At 42.8% G+C, this 21,569-nt stretch overlaps 1 protein-coding gene and 1 pseudogene across 1 annotated transcript; both read left to right on the top strand.

Annotated features, from left to right (window-relative positions):
* The first annotated feature begins 329 nt into the window (after positions 1-329).
* On the top strand, positions 330-1,277 carry LOC118969089 (olfactory receptor 2A12-like; annotated as a pseudogene).
* Positions 1,278-20,421: 19,144 nt separating this feature from the next.
* On the top strand, positions 20,422-21,369 carry LOC140848588 (olfactory receptor 2A12-like). The gene has a single exon (XM_073232848.1). The coding sequence runs from the start codon at positions 20,422-20,424 to the stop codon at positions 21,367-21,369; it is 948 nt and encodes a 315-aa protein (XP_073088949.1).
* The last annotated feature ends 200 nt before the right edge of the window (positions 21,370-21,569 follow it).

Raw genomic sequence — 21,569 nt, forward strand, 5'->3', positions numbered from 1 at the left:
GTGCACATTGACTGTCACATGTGAGTGACCAGTTTGTCCGCTGAGGGGTGGGAAGTTAGACTGGAGAGATTGGACATGAGCAGTTACTGTTAATTATTGCTTTAAAACATTGTGATAGACACTTCATATACATTGTGTCTACTCTTCATAAAAACCCTGAAACATCACTATTATTCGCCACATTTTACAGGTGAGGACTGAGACTCAAAGAGATTGAGGAACTTGTTGAAGAAGGCAGGTGAGTAGTGAGGCCAGAGTTAAGATCCTTGCCTGACATCCTCTGACATTCTTGACACTTAAAGGAGCATGCTTCTCTTGCAGGCCTCACCATGCAGCTGCCTCCAGGGCAAAACCAAAGCTGGGTTTCTGAGTTTGTCCTGCTGGGCTTCTCCAGTGACCCCCTGTCCAACAGGATGCTCTTCCTGGCCTTCCTTCTCCTCTACCTGAGCTCCGTCCTGGGCAATGGGCTCATCGTCACCCTGATCTGGCTGGACGTGCATCTCCACACTCCCATGTACTTCTTCCTCTGTGTCCTCTCCCTGCTGGATATGGGCTACGTCACCACCACCATGCCCCAGATGTTGGTGCATCTTCTCGCGCACTCTCAGACCATCTCCTTTGCTGCCTGTTGGCTGCAGATGTAAGTGTTTAGTGCCTTGGCCCTTTCTGAGAGCATTGTTTTTGTAGTCATGGCTTATGACCGATATGTGGCCATCTGCTACCCACTGCGCTACACTGTGATCCTCAACTGGAGTCTGTGCACACAGCTGGCAGCTGGGACCTGTGCCTGTGGTTTCTTCTTCTCTCTAATCCATACTTTCCTCACCATGAGGCTACCATACTGTGGGCCCAATATGATCAACCACTATTTCTGCGAGGGCCCCTCAGTGCGAAGCTTGGCTTGCATGGATACCCACCTCATTGAGATGGTGGACTTCATCATCAGTGTGTTCATTGCTATTACCCCGCTCTCCCTCATTCTGGCCTCCTACGTGTGGATTGCCCAGGCGATTCTCAAGATCAAGTCCACACGCGGTCGCTGCAAGGCTTTCTCTACCTGTGCTTCCCACCTGACCGTGGTCACATTTTTCTATGCTCCAGCCACCTACACCTACATGAGGCCCAACTCCAGCTATTCTCCTGAACGAGACAAGCAGATCTCACTCCTTTACAATGTCTTCACTGCCCTGCTCAACCCTGTGGTGTACAGTCTGAGGAACAAGGATATCAAGAGGGCTTTTCTCAAAGTGACAGGGCAAGATAGGGGGCTCTGGTGAATTGGGAGACAGACTGGACCAGGAGTAGAATGTCCTATGCTGAGGAAAGAGAGTACCTTAAGGTCAACATAGTACAGGGTCAGTGCAACCAATGTGGTTCATGAATGGAGCATGGCTGCCTCCATCAACCTGCTACACTGTGGAGCACTGACAGATAACTCTGTGCTGTGAGGGCTCACGACAACTAAAATTCATTGTTGCTCATGTTCCGTGTCAGTTGTAGGTCTACTATGGCCTTCTGCCATTGGATTTTTGGATCCTACTGAAGGAGGAGGTCCTCTCTGGAACATGCATTCTTACCATACAGAGAACAGCATGATGGCCAAAATACATGGTGGCTCTGAAAGCTGCTGTTCAGAAGTGACAATTCTTACTGGCAAAGACAGTTCATGGCAAGTGTGGTGACAAAAAGGCAGGAAGCACTTTCTTATCACAGAAAACTAATGCAGTCATGCGGCATTGCATATGGATGTATAGTCCCTCTACACTGAATCAGCAAAAAGAGGTTATAATACAATCCCCCATAATGGCACTGGGCCCAATAGAGTACATGTAACTAACATGACACATGGTAACTGTAAGTCACATGGTACATGAACACAGTAGGGGGCCAAACTGAGAATGGCCTGGCAATGTAGGCAATCAAAGTGGTACATGTAAACAGTAAATATATGTAGCTAACATTAAAAATTAAGCCAATGGAATATACAGATCTGACTCAGTACATGGAGGCAATATGGTTCATGGGGCTAACATGGTAAACTCTGCATTGTGTTGTAGAAGGACACAGAACCTGACATCAAGTGATCTGGATTCCAGGTCAACTTTGCTAAGTTGTTTTGTGAGTTTGGACATTTACTTCCTTTCCCTGGATCTTACTTTGCTCACCTCTAAAATGAGCATCTTAAGTTTAACGGCCTCTATTACCTCTGTTTCTCTAAAATTCTATGTTGCAGTAAGTAGAATGCATGGTACTCAAATGCAGCAAACTTGAGAATCATCCCTGAACCATAAGATGAATAAGGAACCTAGAGAAGAATAAAAGTTGCATTTGTAAATTACCCAAATTAATCCACTTAAAGGTAGAATGTTTGAATAGACTAATTTGCATAAGAGAGTAAGAAAAGTTGAGGCAGTTATGAAGTACCTACCTCACAAGATTAAAAAATTGGTGACAAGAAAGTTTGGGGAGAGGAGAGGCATATGTGGATGGACTTCTCAGAATCGGCACCGATTGTGAGTGCTCTATATGAATTTCTGTGGAAGGGCATTAACTGTACAGGAGACTTATCCCTGGATGGGCAAAAAGACATACTCTGTGGATGTCCATCAGCCTCTTTCCCCAGACACTTGTTCAATGGGCACATCAGCAAAATAGCCATGGTGGCAGGGATGGAGGCTACCTGCATGGACTCCACAGCATCAATTTACCTTACCAAATCTGATCGGGCAACTACTACTAGTAAGTGCCTCATTTGAAAATAGCAGGGGCCAACATTGAGTCCCCAGTAGGGTGCCATTTCCTGGGAGAGCATCTTGCCACCTATAGCAGTTTGATTCTATTGGATATTGGATATGTTTCATCATGGAGGAGACAGATGTCAACAAAGGAAAGGAGACATATTCTTCAAATTGATTTGCTTTCCCTGCCACAAAAGCTTTTGTTAGCATCCTATATCTATTAATTCACTGAATGCTGAATCCACCATCAAGGCACTCCACACAGCATTGCATTAGATCAAGGAACTCATATCACAATGAAGGAAGTACAGCCGTGGGCTCAGAATTATAGAATCAAGTGTCCTTACCATAACTCCATCACCCAGAAGCAGCTGGACTGACTGAAAGGTGGAATGGCTTATTAAACACTTAGTTATGGCTATCATTGGGCAGCAAGACCTTGAAAGAACAGGACCCTATCTTACCTTCTCCTTCAAAGTGAGCGTGATGTGTTAAGCAGTTCATACTTTGAAGCAGAAACATTGTATAGCGCTGTTTCCCCCATAGTCAGAATGCATGGATCTAGGAATCAAGCAGTGAACGCCTGAGAAGATCCTCTCATTGTGATATCCAATAATTCACTCAGGATATTTGTTCCTCTCACTCAACAACTCTGAGCTCTGTTAGCTTGGAGATCTGAATCCCCAAATAGAACATATTTACACCAGTGGGGAAAACAATGGTCCCCACCAAATTGCATGGACTTTGGTCTGGGTGGTTTGGCTTCTCGTTCCACTGAAATAACAGGCAAAATAAGGAGCCAGTGTACTGGCTGGAGTGATTGATCCTGGTTCCTGAGAGAAGTTGGAGTACTGCTACACAACTGAGGTGCAGAGGTCTATGGAACCCACAGGATTCCTTGGCTAAAATTCTTAGGCCTGCCATACCAAATGTAAGGGTTAATGGAAAAGTACAGATACCAAAAAACAGGCAGAATGCTGGAGGACTCAGACCCTTTGATAATGAAAGTTTGGGTCACTCAAGTGGGTAAATCATCCAGAGAAGGTGAGGTTCTGACTGATGGCAAGGGAAGTATGGAATGGGCCCTTGAAGAAGACAGCCATAGGCATCAACTATCAACTGTGGTGTCCTGGTCAGTTACAGAGCAGGGACTACACTTGATTTACATATTTTCTCCACATTTGTAACATACATACATTTATACATAGTAATAATTATCTTTATTTTTCACTAGAATATAAAAATAATTACAATTTGATTACAATTTAAAATTATTTTATTTTATACACATGCTATAGAAGATGACTTTATAATGTTGTCTTCAGATAACAGAATATTCCATGAGACTGTGGCTGAATTTGAAGAATAATTAATATAGCCTGCAATCTCCTTCATCTGTAAGTAGAGATGTATCTTCTTAGCTTGAGTTGTTTTGTTTGTCATAAGGAAATTTGAATGTTCCTAAATAGATGCAGAAGGGGCTGAGCAGCCAAAGTGGTGGACTGTAGCAATTACCTATTTATGACCTTTCATTTGCAAATGAAGCTTTCAATATATGCTGTGTAATATGCAAGAGAATTCCCTTAAGTATTTCTCCTTTAAAGTGGGTGTGATGTTCAATTTTCTCAGAGGCACTGGAGGGACACTGCAGGACATTGACGTTTCCTGCATTTCTGGCCTGCACCACGGGTGGCCCAGCAGGCACAGTGATCTTGCCTCTTCAGTCTGGCTGTCCTCTCCTGGGAACTGGAGTCTTGTACAGGCAGCCATCTTTCCAACTCCCTGACCAAGCCCTGGAATGGGATGCATGCAGCTACGCCTTCAGCAGGTCCCCACAAGTGTACATGTAGGACCTGTCCTCTTCAGGGTCAGAGAATAAGTTGTTACATCTGCAAGCCCATGTACTATGGAGGCTTTGTGCCTCCACTGGCCCCCCGGCATCCATCTGCATGTCCACACTGCTGGTTGCTAATTGCCTGCTTCCTTACCTGCACCCTGAAAGGTGACTTATAGTTTGCCTAGCAACTCCAGAGCAAGAGTAGCTTGGCAAAACCAGTGAACTCCTCTGCAGCTGTGCCTGAACTACACCTCCAATGTGGTCTGACCTACTCCCAGCTCTTTCTTTCTTTGGCTAATATCCCTTAGCACTTGGGTACCACAAAGGGTTTCCTTATATCCTCCAGGTACTCTCTTTTCATAATTAATACTTCTTCATGTTGAACGTCCTTTGTTTAGCCTACTGAGTGGTTTCTGTAGACTGTTTGGATCCAGAGAGTAACAGGCCCTGTAACATTTCAAAGTAATTATCATTAGTTCCATTTCATTGATGAATTAATTAATAAATAATAATATTATTATTCAATTGTTTAAATCTAATCATTTTAAGTTCTTTATATCATTTAAATCGGATATGGGTAGGACTCTGCATATGATCCATTCTATGGCAAAATTCCTCTCCATCTGTGGAGTTTTGAACTTAAGAAAACAAATTATCGCTGGGAGAAAGATGACGGCATGGAAAGTGAGGCAGAAACCTCCTCCCCAAATCACATAAAACACGAAAATACATCAAATATAATTAATCCTGAGAAAGCAACCCGAAGACTACAGAACACACCTCCTACATCTAGGAAAAAGAGAAGTCCTCACAGAACAGTGTAATATACCAATTTTATGATCTGGTGGGATGCAAGCCCTCTCCCCATCACAACCCACAGGCGGGAAGAAGAGAAACAGAGCTGGGAGTCAATAGAAGTCCAAGACTGCTGAACACCCAGCCCTGGAGATCAGCTCCTGGAGCACAATCACAAATTACATGGTGCTCTGGGGATTAGTGAGGTTGGAAAGCAGTATTTCATAGCTCCAGAGGTTAGAGATTCTGGGCACTAGAGAGTGCCATGTACACAAAGTTCTTATTCCATAGGAAACACTAAAAAAATGAAATGGCAAAGGCATTTGGTCCAAACGAAATTATAGGAAAAATGCCAGAAAGAGGACTCAGTGAAACTGAAATCACCACCCTTCTTGATAAAGATTTCAAAATAAAAGTCATAAACATACTCAAAGAGTACAGAACAATATTCAAGATCTCAGGGAGGACTTCAACAAAGAGATAGAAACTTTGCAAAATGCAGTATTAGGAATAAAACATACAATGGAGGGATTTGAAAGTAGATTAGATGAGGTAGAGGAGACAGTAAGTGAAATACAAATTTGAGAACAAGAAAACAAAGGATGTGAGGCACAGAGAGGTAAAAGGATCTCTAGGAATGAAAGAATAATAAGAGAACTGAGCAATCTAGCTGAACAGAACCACACTCACATTATAGGGGTACCAGAGAAAAGAAGAAGAGAGAAAAAGGTATAGAAAGTTTCTCTGAGGAAAAAATTGCTGAAAACTTCCTCAGTCTGTGGAAGAAAATAGTCTCTCAGGTTCTGGGAGTGCAGAGTTTTCCAACCTCAAGGAATACTAAGATGACAACACCAAGGCCTATAATAATTAAAATGACAAAGATCAAGGACAAGGAGAGAGCATTGAAAGCATCCAGAGAGAGAAAAAAGATCACTAATAAAAGAAAACCCCATCAGACTGTCAGCAGACTTCTCAGCAAATATGTTACAGGCCAGAAGGGCATGGCATGATATATTTAATGCAGTGAAAGAGAAGGGCCTCCAAGAAAAATACTCTACCTGGTAAGATTATCATTTAAATTTGAAGCATGGATTAAACAAGTTCCAGATAAGCAAAAGTTGAAGGAATTCACCACCCTCAAACTCTTTAGAGTGTATATTAAAGGGACTGCTCCAGATGGAACTGCTCCTAAGGCTAAATAGTCATCACCAGGGGGAAAAAAAAGTATAGGAAGTAGACCAATTAATTACTAAGCAAATACAAAATCAAATCAAGTACTCACAAAGTTAGCCAAGGGATGCAAAAGAGTACAGAATATGACACCTAATATATGTAGAGTGGAGGAGGAAGAAAAAGAAGAAGTGGAGGAAAAAAAGAACCTTTAGATTGTGTTTGAAATAGCATAATAAGTGGGTTAAGACAGACTGTTAGATAGTAAGGAAGCTGTCCTTGAACCTTTGGTAACCACAAATGTAAAGTCTGCAATGTAAATAAGTAAATGTCTATTGAGAATCACCATCAATGTGAATGGACTGAATGTACCAATTAAAAGATATACAGTTACAGAATATATTTAAAAAAACAAGACCCGGCTGTATGTTGCCTACAAGAGACTTTAAACCTAAACACACGCACGGACTAAAAGTGAAGGGATGGAAAAAGATATTTCATGCAAATGATAGGGAGAAAAAAAGCAGGAGTAGCAGTACCTGTATCAGATATTAGAGATTTCAAAACAAAGACAGTAACAAGAGACAAAGGAGGACATTACATAATGATAAAGGGGTCAGCCCAACAAGAGGATATAACCATTACAAATATCTATTCCTCCAACATTGGATCACCTAAATATGTGAAGCAAATACTAAAGGAATTAAAGGGGGAAATAGAATGCAGTGCTTTCATTTTAGGAGACTCCAACACACCACTCACTCCAAAGGACAGAAAATAAGTTAGGAGACAGTGGCACTATAAAATACATTAGAACAGACAGACCTTATATACATCTACAAAAAACCACTCAAAAGCAGCAGGACACACATTCTTCTCATGTGTACATGGGATGTTTTTCAGAAGAGATGACATATTAGGCAATAAAAAGAGCCTCGGTAAATTCAGAAGCATTGAAATTGTACCAACCGGCTTCTCAGACCACAAAGGTATGAAGTTAGAAATAAAGTATGTAAAGGAAACAAAAATGGCCACAAACACATGGACGCTTAATAACATGCTCCTAAATAATCAATGGATTGATGACCAAATTAAAACAGAGATCAAGCAATATAGAGAGACAAATGAAAACAACAATTCACAGCCAAAAACCTGTGGGACACAGCAAAGGAATTCAAGAGGAAAGCATATAGCAATCCAGGCTTACCTCAAGAGAGAAGAACAAACTCAAATGAACAGTATAAAGTCACAATTAATGAAACTAGAAAAAGAACAAATGAAGCCCAAAGTCACTAGGAGGGATAATAAAGAACAGAGCAGAAATAAATAAAAATTGAGAAGAATAAAACAAATAGAAAGAAGAAATGCAGCCAGGAGCTGGTTCTTTGAGAAAAGAAACAAAATAGAGAAACCCCTATCCAGAGTTATCAAGAAAAAAAGAGTACACACATAAACAGAATCAGAAATGAGAAAGGAAAAATCACTATGGACACCACAGAAATACAGAGAATTACTAGAGAATACTATGAAAATTATAAGTCAACAACTTGGATAACCTAGAAGAAATGGACAACTTTCTAGAAAAATACAACCTTCCAAGGCTGACCAAGGAAGAAACAGAAAATCTGAACTGACCAACTGCCAGCAATGAAATCGAATTGGCAATCAAAGAAACTACCTAAGAACAAACCCCTGGAACAGAGGTCTTCATGGCAGAATTTTATCAAACATTTAAAGAAGAGGCAATACCCATCCTCCTTAAAGTTTTCCAAAAAGTAGAAGAGGAGGGAATACTTCCAAACTCATTCTGTGAGGCCAGCATCACTGTAATATCAAAACCAGACAAGGACGCCACACAAAAAACGGAAATTAAAGGCTAATATCCCTCTGCACCAAAGTGTATAAATGTTCAAACCAAGTTACTTCAAATCAGGTTTTGCCAGATTTGCTGGGTGATAACCTCTAAATAAGTTATGAAAGGAATTGGTTTTCATAGGTTTGTTGTTTTAGAATGGAGGATTTGTGATTTTTTTCTTTTGTGTCATAAGTCTGTGATTTTCTTGTATGTCTTCATTTAGTTTTGGTGTCAAGGAAAAACTTGCATCATAAAATGATTTGGATAACTTTCTCTCTGTCTCCATTCTTCTTAACAGAGTGATAGGAATCTTGTTCTTGAAGGCTTAGTGTAAGTGCCTGGGTTGATGACTCTTTTGGGGCTTGCAGGTGGTAAGGACATAGAAGACACTCTGAGCAAATGGACGCTCATCCCCCAGATGCTGACACATTACACAGCAGTGATGATCACACAGTGTGGTAATGGGCACAAGAGCAGATAAACACTATTCTTCTTCAAGAGTTTATGCACACTGCACCCTATGTCACAATTTAGTCCTCTGGGATCTTGATTGACTTTTGCTTCCAAAAGACATCACTCTGGTCTTTTACATTGATGGTATTATGCTTGCACCTGGTAAGCAGGACGTAGCCATAATAGTAATGGTAAAGATAAGGCATTAGAACATCAGAGGGTGGAAAATAAATCCAACAGAAATCCAGGAACTTTCCACCTCAATGAGAACAGCTTTTGGCTTGCTGTTGGAATCCAGTATATGAGACTTGTCAAGACATCCCTTCTGAGGTGAAGCCTAAGTTGTTGCATCTGGCCTCTCCTAGCGCCAAGCAAAGAGGCACAATGCCTACTTTGCCTCATTGGATTTTGGAGGCAGCACAGTCCTCATTTGGGTGTGCTACTATAGAGCATTTACTGAGTGGCCTGAGAAGCCTCTGGGTTTGAGTGAGTCCAGAAGAGAAGGTTTTGCAGTAGGTCCAGGCTCTGTGCAAGCTGCTCTTCCATTTGGATCACTGGACCAGCAGACCAGATGGTGCTTGAAGTGTCTGTAGCAGATAGAGATATGTTGTTGGCAACCTTTGACAGGGGTGTAGAAGTGAGTCACAGCACAGACCATTAGGATTTTGGAGCAAAGCCTCCTGTCCTCTGAGGATTGCTACTCTCCCTTTGAGAACAGTTTTTGACTTGCTATTGGGTTTAGTAGAAACTGAACACTTAACCATGGTACCCCAAATTATCATGTGACCTGAACTTCCACTGTGAACTTGATGTTGTCTGATTTTCCAAGTCAATAGTTGGCACACACAGTCATCATCAAATGAAAGTGGCATGAATGACACTGGACTCCAGCAGTCCCTGCAGGTCCAAGTAGTTGGCATGAAGAAGTGGCCCCAGTGCCCTACTCCTTCTGCATTGCCCTGCACAGCCTGCACCTGAGGTCTCAAGGGGAGTTCCCTATGATATGTTGATGAGGAAGAGAAAATTCAGGCCTGGATTACATATGGTTCTGCATGACTGGAAGGCACTGCATGAAAGTGGACAGCTGCACTCCCATAGCTCCTTCTGAGACATCCGTGAAGTCCAGTGATGGAAAGAAATCCTCCCAGGGGACAGAACATAAAGCAGGGCACTTGGTGGTTCATTTTGTTTGGAAAGAAAACTAGCCAGATGTGACGCTCTGTATTTACTACTGTGGCCAGTGGTTTGGCTGGATGATCAGGGACTTGCAAAGATTGTGATTGGAACATTGGTGAGAACAAGGTCTGGGGAAGGGATATGTAGAGAGTTCTCTTTAACTGTCAAAGAATGTGATGATATTTGAGTCCCACGTGAATGCTCACGATCAAGCGGGTAGGATATCCAGTGTGTGGATACAAGTCTCTTTCCAGCCACCACCATCATTGCCCAAAGGGCTCACAAAGAAAGCAGCAGGGACAGAAGTTATGCATGGGCTCAGCAATTTGGACTGTGACTCATCAAGGCAGGCAAGGATATGAATCAGGCATGAATTATTTTTTTTTCCCTCCTTTCTTTCTGGAGCTTTGGCTGTTAACTTTTAAGCATCATATCACCTGTTAAAGCCTAGATTGCCAGTAAGGGGCCGTAGGACATTTGTCACATTGCTAAATCTCTAGGATTTGGTTTCCTCACCTGCAAAATGATGATGATAACACTATTTCATTGGGATGTTTTGAGTATTAATGGGCTATTGTAAGCAAGGCACTTAGAAGAATACCAGGCAACTAGGAGCAACACCCTGTAAGGTTTTGCTATTATCATCCCTACTGCTACTGTGGTTGTTATTGTTGGGGAGCGTTGTGTATTTTCCATGGTCCTTCACCCCACTGCAACAAAGAATTGAAGGGCTGAGGCACGGTAGTGAAGCAGAGTAAACGTTTTATTTAAAGTTACTTAGAGAAAAAGTGCAGGTGAACTAAGAGAAACAGGAGAAGGAGCACCCTGAAAAGTTGAAAAGAGAGTTTTAAGTTAAAAGATTCTGCACTTGGAAAGTCCAGGTGACCTCAGAGAGAGGAGCACCCCAATAGTTTGGGGGTTCCCCCTTTAAAGGATTCTTCAGGAATGTGACTAAGAGCTGGGGATGCAGACTTGTTAAGTGGCTTTGAATATTTAGAATTAACTTAACAACAGGAACTTCCTGCTCTGATTTCTCCCTGGGAAAACTGGCATCTTGGTCTGGGAGAATATCAAACAAGACAACTGTCCAGCCCCCAAGGTTGGCTGCATTACTGTCTGAATGTTAAAGAGTAGGTTAAGAATCTTACTTCTTAACTTCCTGCCTTTTGCTATGTTATTTATGGCTGGGCGTGCATGCTAAATTAATTGCCTAGGTTGTAAACTACTTGACTAGGGCCAAAGGAGAAAAAAACCAGCATATAGGTAAAGTTAAAGAATAAACTGGGCCTGCATGGTTAACACAATAAAGAAATGGCTATGCTTAGGTCCCCTCCTTTATCCTGGGAACTTTCAAACATAGGAGCCCAAGTTGTTCCTGGCTTTTTGAGTTTTAACTGGTTAACTCATTAACTCTGGGTCTTTTTAATGGACTTCCCTGGCCTTTTTCTCTTTCCACCCCACTCATACCTATTTTCCAGCCCAAAATTATTACCATTATCATTACATCATCACCATGTCCTGCTATTCCCTTCAGCTGCCTCCAACACAATCCCAGAAAACGTCCTGGGCACCTGTCTTAGGGAATGACAGCGAGCTCCTGCGGTTCCTTCCAGAGGTGTTCTCAGCCTGGGGCCGAGTAGAGAGTCCCAGCTGTCAGGACTGCCCCTGCCCCAGCTGCCCCCTCTGCACGAGCCCACCCTGTTCTCCCTGTGGCCTGTGGGCCTGCTTGGCTCATCGTGAAGCCTCTGGAGTCCAGTCTTCTCCCTCATGGCCACATCCGGGCTGGCTCGCCCTTCCCCCACTGTGCGTCACGACCAGCTCTCGGGCCAGCAGAGGGATGTCAGCTGGGGTTCAGGCGCAGCCTTTAGAGGAGACTTCAACATTGATGCATGTGCCACCGCGGACACAGCACCAGCCAGCAGGCACCTGCCAGTGTTCTGGTGCCAGATCTGCCATTGTGTAGCCGCATGGCATTGCCAAATCCCTCGACTCTTCCTGGTCACATTTCATTTTCTGGTAAAAGGGGGATAGTACCATGCTTGGCAGTATTTATGTAAACCCGTCATTTTGAAAGTCAGAGTGACCCGAGTTTCATGCTATGATCCTCGGTGGCTTCTGACTGTGGCAAGTCACTGCACCTCTGTGAGCCCACTTTCCTCATCCGTCCAATAGGGATGTGTGGACTACCTCTTCAGGGCTGAAGCAGGCTTGGTGACATGTGTGAGAAGAGTTAGGGCCTTGGTGCAGGGCAAGGATGGTCATGATTTGTTATGGTTCTGAGGAAAAGGTCTGGGGCCTCTGTTGAGCGAGGCAGGGAGACCTGGACCAAGAAGGCCTGACCTGCTGGGACCGCCTCTCCTGGACGAGGGCCGCTCACTGAGGGCTCCATCCGCTCCGGCCAGCAGCAGAGTGGGATGCCTCCAGCACTAGAGTGGCCTGAGAGCTCTGGATTCCCAGGACTCAGGACTGGAGGCCATCATGTGCTGGTAAGTATTTAATCGTTAGTCTTGGAAGGAGAGGAAAAGGTTCTGATTCATATTGTTTGCCGATTTCCATGGAGTCAATCACCCACTGTAGCTGATTTCAAGCTTACAGAATAATGTCACTGAACTCAGGTTTTCAAAAGATGCCCATACAAACACCATTCGAGAGAATTTCCACCAAAGAAATCTAGTAGATGGAAATAACTTCTAGAATGCAGAGAAGAGTAAAGTGTTGTAGAATAATTGGGATATGAAGGGTTTTGAACACTGTTTTTCACCTTTCTTTTTTTTTTTTCATTTTATAAGCTGATTTTTTTGTTTCTCCCCCACAAATTGTTGAAGTACAATTGACATATCACATTGTGTAGCTTTAAGATATAAAACATGATTTGATACATGTATATTTTGTGAAGTGTTTAGCACAAAAATATTAGTTAGCACATCCTTACCCCTATATAATCACCATTTTGTTGTCTTTATGATTAGGACTTTAAAGCTCTCCTCTAAGGGCCACTTGAAAGTACACAGCACAGTATTCCTAACTACAGTCACCGTGCTCTATATCAGACCCCAGGAATTTGTTTGTTTTATCAATGAGAGCTTCTGCTCTTACACTTACATCTTCTCATTTTCCTGAACACCCAGTGCCTCTGTTTCTTTCTTTTTTTTATTAAGGTATCATTGATATACACTCTTATGAAGGTTTCACATGAAAAACATTGTGGTTACTACATTCACCCATACTGTCAATTCACTCCCATGCCCCATTGAAGACACCACCCATCAGTACAGTAAGATGCCTCAGAGTCACTATTTGTCTTCTCTGTGTTATGCTGTCTGCTGCGTGACCCACCTCCCCTACACCATGTGTACTAATCATAATACCACTCAATCCCTTTCCAGACCCTCTGTTTCTATCAGCTCAGTGTTTTTAGATTTCCACAAATAGGTGAGATCATAAAGTATTTCTCTTTTTCTGACTTATTTTATTTAGTGTAATTCCTTCATGTCCCTTGGTCTTTGTTTTTAATGTAATTTATTTGATTGTATTTTCTACAATTCACCTTGCATCATGGCTTTGTTTAACAGCCACCTCACAACAATTCTGAATTTCAAAACAATTGACTGTGGTGGAAGCTGAGCAGGAGGGACCTCAGAGCCCAATCTTCCCATTCTGGGTAGATGGGGAGCTGAGGCCTGATAGAAGGAAGGAGGGAACTCGGTCATGGAGGCTTGGGCAGGGTTTTCAGCATCTTCTCATCGAATTCTCCCAGAAACCCCGGCATTAGTCATCACTAGAAATTATTATTAACATTTTACAGAGGAGAAAGCTGAGGCAGCATAACAGCAAGTTTAAGAGAACAGGCAGTAGAATCTGGTAGATCCTGATTCAAACTCTGGCTCTGCCCTTAGTAGATACGCTGGGCAGTTTCTCACGCCCCTGGGCCTCAGCCTCCGTGCATGTAACCTGCGGCTGAGACTCACATGTTTTTTGCCAGGACTGATTCAAGAACTGGTGTGAGCGCTCCACAGTCAAGTCTAAATTATCATCAGAGAGGTTGGGTGATTCGTCCAGGGTATCGGACTAGTAGGAAATGGAGGAGGATTTTCACTTGCCCAAGTTGTTCAGTAAGGAATAGATGTGCGACTCAAACATGGTTGAATGGACAGGTCAGGGCCCAGGGTTTGGGGAGGTGAGAGGAGAATCAGAATGAGGCCTTCAGTTCCTGGCACTTCTACAAGGTGCCCAGTGCCAGCCCCTCTCCCAGGAGCTGGTCACAGCCCTCAGAAGTCTGGGAAAGGAAATAGTCCTGTCCCCACCTCCCCACCTCCCCACTTCCCCTTGTGGGTGTTGTTTGCTCCCGCTCTGTCCCCAAGGGCGTCCTCCCTGTCGGGTTCTGTTGACAACACTCAGGGAATCCCATCGTGGCTTCCCCCTGGGGACAGGGGCGGTGGCGGCCGGAGGCAAAGGGGTGGCCCTTGTCAGCTCTCCCTGGAAAGCCTGCTGAGGAGACAGGACCATAAAGCCGCAGCAGCCTGGCCCACTGCGCGGAGCTTGGGGACAGCGGGCTCCCTCCTTGTGCCTCAGGACCCGACGGCAGGACCTTCCGGAGCCAAGGCTGCCTGGCCGCGCGCAGAGAGCTTCCCGCGGAGAGAAGGCCGGCTTCCCCCTCCGCCCTCGGAAATGCAGGGCTCCTCCGGGCACGGGGCTGCCCTGAATCCCGGCTCCCTGCACGCAGCTGCCCAGGAGGCTTCCTGCTCAGGCTCCTTCTCTTCAGAGCAAATGGCAGCCTCTCCACGACTTGTTTCTGCGGATCCCTGAGGGGTGAGATGGGAGCTGGGCTCGGAGCTGCGGGCAGGATCCTGGCATCTGTGGGGGCAAAGGTCAGAGGTGGCCATGCCCCCAGTCCCCGGGTCCTCTCTGTGCCCACAGCCCAGTATCGCTCTGGCCCCTTCTTCTCACTGCCCCGTGTTCTTCCCCCCCTCCCAGCTCAGGCCCCTCCCATTCGTTCCTTCTTCCCAGACCCCCTTCTTTCTTTCCTTTATTCGTTTAACAAATACTTACTGACAGTTTCTCTGTGTGAAGCCATCTCTAGGTGCTAGAAACATAGAAGTGAATAATACACCTTCCTGAGCTCAGGGATCTCCATGTCTCGCTGAGAGACTGTCCCTGAAAGGACAATGATGGGGAAAGTTTGAGCAGGGACACGGATGGCTCTGGCGATTTGGACCCCCGAGACCCCCACTCCCCTGCTCTCGAGAGGCCTTGGGCATTGCAAGTCCAGACTGACAGTGCTGGGCTGACAGAATCTATGAAGAAATTTTTTTTTTTTAACTAAATGATATCCCTCATTCCATGGAAATCAAATTTGACTAAAACTGACTTTTACAAAAATTTATTGAGTTTCATAATGGCAATAATTCCCCAAGTCCCTTCCACTGATTCCTTCTGATTCCAATGCATTCCTTGGGTTCTCACATCCACACGATGGGAGCAGACCAGTGAAAGTATCCTGAGAGATGGTTGTGGCTTCCACTTCAGCCATTTGTTCTAGGAGGATTCTGGTCCTTCTTGCCTGGTGGCCATATCTCAGAGGCCATGATTCTTGGGCTCAAAACTCAAAAGCTTGAATTGGTGTGCATGGGAGTGGGGGAAAGTTTGCATTCTTCACCCCTCCCATGTTGAGCCTGTCTGCTGAAACAGGAGAGGATAATGATTAAGAGTTGGCTTGGCTCCAGACTGCCTCCATTCAAACCCCAGGTCCACCACACAAAACACGTAATTTAGAACCCATCACTTGTTCTCTGTGCCTTTGTATTTTCATCTGTACAGTGGAGGTTATGGTACTTTCACCTCAATGAGTTGTGATGGTGACATAAAGTTAGTGTAATAATGCCTGGCATATCGAAATTATTCATTATGTATTATCTATTGCTATTATTGCAATGGAGATTATCAACTCACCCGCATATCCATAGTTAATTCCAGACATGCCATCTCAATTAGTGGGCGTTAACAGGAGAAGGAGAAAGTTCTCCTGAGGCACTGTATCTCAAGCTTTGTATAAGAATTTTCTAAGCCTACTAAGATTATAACTTGCTAGTATGCACAGGGGTGTGAGAAACAGAGGCAGCATCTAGTGCAGGGCTGGGAGTGGGAGGTGGTGGGACAGGTCAGGGAAGTCTTGCTGGGGAGATGACACCTGTGCCAAGTCCCAAAGTGGATGTACTCCTGAGTGTGCTGGCCGTTGCGCATGCAGCTGGTGGAGCTCCTCCATGCTGAGGACCTAGGCGGAGCCTGGAGGGGACAGGAGAAGAGACATGCAGGATACTAGGTGGCTTTCATTTTAGCCTTCTGGTGCGTGTGAAGTTTTGTTACTCTGTACTTTTCACTTGCAATTGCTGGATGACTAATGATGCTGAGCATCTTTTCACTTTATTAGTGGTTATATATACAGCCTCTTTTGTAAGATGTCTTTTTTTTTTCACTGTCAGGTGTATTTTTAAATCCTTTGCCCACTCTTCTGTTGGGTAGCTTTTTTTTGTTTGTTAATTTTTAAGGGTTCTTCACTTATTCTGGATACAAATCTTTTAAGTTCTTCAGTTCACTACAATTTGGTTTGTCATTTTTTTCTCTATGGTTTAGGACTTTTTATGTCTTATCTGAGAAATCTCTCCCTACCCCAAGCTGATGTTGATAGGTTTCTGTTTTTGATACGAAACATTTTATTGTTTTATCTTTACCATTTAAATCTAGAATACATCTGGAATTGATTTTTGGCTACCATGTGAGGTAGGACCCACATTTATTTTCCTACATGAAAATCCACATCATGTGGAATTTATTGAAAGACCATCTTTCCCCATTGCTAGGTATGCTCAACTTTGTCATAAATCAGACAACTGTATATTCGTGGTCTGCTCTGGTTTGTGTTCTGTTCCTTAGATCTGGATTTTTATTCTTGCGTCAATTTCACACTCATTTAATTATGGTAGGAAGTCGTAATAACTGGTATGTCCTCCAGGTTTGGTTTTCCTCTTCAGGATTCTTCATAATTTCCATATAAATTTTATGACCAACTTATAAATATCTGTAGAAAATCTGCTAGAGTTTTGACTGAGATTGTATTGAATCTATAACTCAATTTTGTCTTTATAATGTTGAATTGTCCAACCCATGATGAACATGGCATATTCCTCAATACTTGGGTATCTTTAATTTTTCTAAATAATGTTTTCCTACACATACTTCATTAAATTTTGTATTACATATTTGATTTTAAATGCTCTTATTAATTATTCTGTGGTTGCCACTATAGAGAAATACATTGAATTTTTTGTACTTGCTTATGAATTTCAGTTCAACTTTGAGTTCTTTTGATTTTGTACCCACCAATATGTGGTTGGCTGATAATGACAGTTTTATCTCTTCCTTTCCAAGCCTTTGGCCTTAAATCTGTTTCTCTTGACTTGTTTCGCTGGCTATGACCCACCAGTGCAATGGTTAAAAAAGTGGTAATAGTGAACATTTTTGTTTCACTTCCAGTGTCAGGGAGAAAATTATTGGTATTTCACCCTTCACTATTACATTTGCTGTAGGTTTCTTCTTCTCTTATTGCAGATTATATTTATCACATTGAGAAGTTTCCCTTGTATTCCCAGTTTGCTAAGAAGCTTATTTGTAATCAAATGTTTGTTGACTTTTCTGTGTCTACTGAGTTAATTATATAATTTTTCTCCCTCACTCCTATTAATGAGATGAATTATGAGGTTGCTAAAGCAACCTTGATTTCTTGCAGTAAACCTGCTTTGATTGTGATGTATTATCCTTTTTATATATTGTTGAACCCAATTTCCTAATACATTGTTTAGTAGCTTGGCAACAACTTTCATGAGGAAGATTGTTTCACAAGTTTTTCCTCTTGTAATGTCTTTGTTTTTTTCTTTGGTATTGAATGTATGCTTGTCTCATAAATTGAGTTCAGTTAGGAAATTTTCACTTTTTCTATGCTTTGGAAGAGTTTGCTATTATTGCTATTATTCCTCTCATACATGTTGGAAGAATTCACTAGTAAAGCTATCTGAGACTAGAGTTTTCTTTCTGAAAAATTTTAAATTATATATTCAATTTTGGGGGAAGACAGTGGCTCTTCTGACTTTTATTTCTTCTTGTGTCAGTTTTGTTTAATTTGTGATTTTTAGGACACTTTTCCATTTGATTTGTCAAATTTATTGTTATAAAGTAGTTTATAAATTTTAAAATTATCTTTTAAATGAGTGTAGGATCTGTATTAATGTTGCCCTTTTCATTTCTGAAGTTGAGAATTTGTATTTTATTTCTTTTTCTTTGTCAGTCTTGCTAAGGACATATATATTATTTCAAAGAATGAATTTTTGGCTCTGTTGAGTTTATCTACTCTAAATTTGTTTACATTCCATTATTTTCTGCTTTTATCTTTATTATGTCTTTTTCCTTCAACTTCTTTTTGGGTTTGATTTGTAGATCTTCTTTAATCTTCTGAGGGTGGACATTAGCTGATTAATTTCTAGCCTTTCTTATATTATTATATATGTATTTAAGGCTATAAAAATTTTCCCTTAATTTCTGATGGGCTCATTTTCATGATCAAGTAGTTCACCATTTACAATTAAAAACTTTTTGAAACCCTTAAAAGATAAGTTCAGATTTATAGAATGCTGGACTAATACTGCAAAGAAATCCTTTCTGTTCCATACCTAGATACATTAATTTTTAACAATTTGTCACATCGTTGTTATTATAATTTTCAGAACTATTTGAAAGTAATTTGCAAATATCATGTTCCTTACCCCTTAATACTTCAGAATACTTCCTAAGTATATTGTCTTATATAGTAGTTACCAATTCAGGAAACTTAATATTGATACATTTAAGTAATCTAATCTTATTTACTTCCTCTAGAATTACATACTGATTTGATTATGCTTTTTTCAGTCTCCTTGCACCTATTATAGATTCTCAGCCTTTCTATGTCAGTCATGATATGAACACATTTTTAAGATTAGAAGCTAGGTATTTTATGGAATTCCTCAACTTTTGTTTCTTTGATGTTTCCTTGTGATTCAGGTTTTGCATTTTGGGCTGAAATAATATATAGGTGATATATTGTTAGGGTTTCACATGTGGTGACACATTGAGTCTGTCTGCTTCTTATGGGTGATGTTAATTGTAGTCACTCCATTCAGATGTCCAGTTTCTCACTGATAGTTACTACTTTTTTCTTTTGTGATTAATTAACTAATACTTTATGGGTAGATGTCTTATAACTGTGTAAAATTCTGCTGCTTATCAAAGTCACTCACCATAGATTTAGCATCCTTATCAGCCAAGATCCTATCAGGAGAGAGAACACACCAACAATGTGACAAAGAAAATTTAATATGAAGAATTGCTACCTACTAAAAGATAGGGAACCACTAGAAGGATAATAGAGCACACTAAGAGAACAAGAAGTTACAAGTGGGAAAAAAATAGTGGATGGGGCCTTGTGGCTGAAGGAGAGGGCACATTAAGGGACTAAGGATTCAGGAGATGCCTCTCTCACTCCCCATGCTGGTAACACACCCTCAAAAAACAGACTGAGTTCAGACCTTTTCCAAAGAGGGTGTGACTACTGGAGGAATATACCATTGGCCACTGGTGGGCAGAGGCCAGAGCTTGCACAGAAGTGGACGCAGTCAAGAGTGTGGCCTGAGTGTGTGACCGTAGTAGGTCTACTGAGATCAGGAGGGGTGCGTGTTACTGACCCTTCCAGCCAGCAGGCCACTGGCTCTCATCCTGAGCAACTGAGGAAGGGTTGAAGCCCCAGCCTAAGTGCCCTCCTGAGGATATCAGAACTCAGTGCCTGTCTAGAGCCCTCTATAGACGAAGCATCGCATTGTCAGCTCGGAAGGGAGAATGTTTACAGGGTGGAGACACTTTTAGCTATGGAGACAAATGGTCTCTGAGGTGGAGGGTTATGTAGAAGTTTATGTCCAGTCTTAACTCAAACTCTAAAGGTTTCTGCGGCTTGAGCTGATGTGGTGCATGTTGATTGTCACACAAAAGTGACAAGTTTGTCCGCTGAGGGATGGGAAGTTAGACTGGAGAGATTGCACATGAGCAGTTACGGTTAATTATTGCTTGAAAGCATTGTGTTATGCACTTCATATACATTGCATCTACTCTTCATAAAAACTCTGAAACGTCACTATTCTTAGCCACATTTTACAGATGAGGACTGAGGCTCAGAGAGGTTAAGCAACTTGTTCAAGACGGCAGATGAGTAGTAAGGCCAGAGTTAAGATCCTAGCTTGACAACCTCCAGCATTCGGGGTAGAAAACCATACTTTAGATGACATTTCAAGGAGCATGATTCTCTTGCAGGCCCCACCATGCAGCTGCCTCCAGGGCAAAACCAAAGCTGGGTTTCTGAGTTTGTCCTGCTGGGCTTCTCCAGTGACCCCCTGTCCAACAGGATGCTCTTCCTGGCCTTCCTTCTCCTCTACCTGAGCTCCGTCCTGGGCAATGGGCTCATCGTCACCCTGATCTGGCTGGACGTACATCTCCACACTCCCATGTACTTCTTCCTCTGTGTCCTCTCCCTGCTGGATATGGGCTACGTCACCACCACCATGCCCCAGATGTTGGTGCATCTTCTCGCTCACTCTCAGACCATCTCCTTTGCTGCCTGTTGGCTGCAGATGTACGTGTTTAGTGCCCTGGGCCTTTCTGAGTGCGTTGTTTTTGTGGTCATGGCTTATGACCGATATGTGGCCATCTGCTACCCACTGCGCTACACTGTGATCCTCAGCTGGGGTCTGTGCACACAGCTGGCAGCTGGGACCTGTGCCTGTGGTTTCTTGTTCTCTCTAATCCATACTTTCCTCACCATGAGGCTACCATACTGTGGGCCCAATATGATCAACCACTATTTCTGCGAGGGCCCCTCAGTGCGAAGCTTGGCTTGCATGGATACCCACCTCATTGAGATGGTGGACTTCATCATCAGTGTGTTCATTGTTATTATCCCGCTCTCCCTCATTCTGGCCTCCTACATGCGTATTGCCCAAGCCATTCTCAAGATCAAGTCCACACGCGGTCGCTGCAAGGCTTTCTCTACCTGTGCTTCCCACCTGACTGTGGTCACATTTTTCTATGCTCCAGCCACCTACATCTACATGAAGCCCAACTCCAGCTATTCTCCTGGTCAAGACAAGCTGTTCTCACTCCTTTACAATGTCTTCACTGCCCTGCTCAACCCTGTGGTGTACAGTCTGAGGAACAAGGACATCAAGGGGGCTTTTCTCAAAGTGATAGGGCGAGATAGGGGGCTCTGGTGAATTGGGACACAGGTGCGACCAGGGGTAGAATGTCCAATGCTGAGGAAAGGGTGTGCCTTAAGGTCAACATAGTACAGGGTCAGTGCAACCAATGTGGTTCATGAATGGAGCATGTCTGCCTCCATCAACCTGCTACACTGTGGAGCAGTGACAGATAACTCTGTACTGTGAGGGCTCATGGCATCTAAAATTCATTATTG

The sequence above is a fragment of the Manis javanica genome, chromosome 4, assembly GCF_040802235.1.
Source record: "Manis javanica isolate MJ-LG chromosome 4, MJ_LKY, whole genome shotgun sequence".
NCBI classification, from domain to species: Eukaryota; Metazoa; Chordata; class Mammalia; order Pholidota; family Manidae; genus Manis; species Manis javanica.

Bases quoted from the DNA above. Each gene is read 5' to 3' on its own strand.
- LOC140848588 (XM_073232848.1), top strand. From the start codon at position 20,422: ATGCAGCTGCCTCCAGGGCAAAACCAAAGCTGGGTTTCTGAGTTTGTC.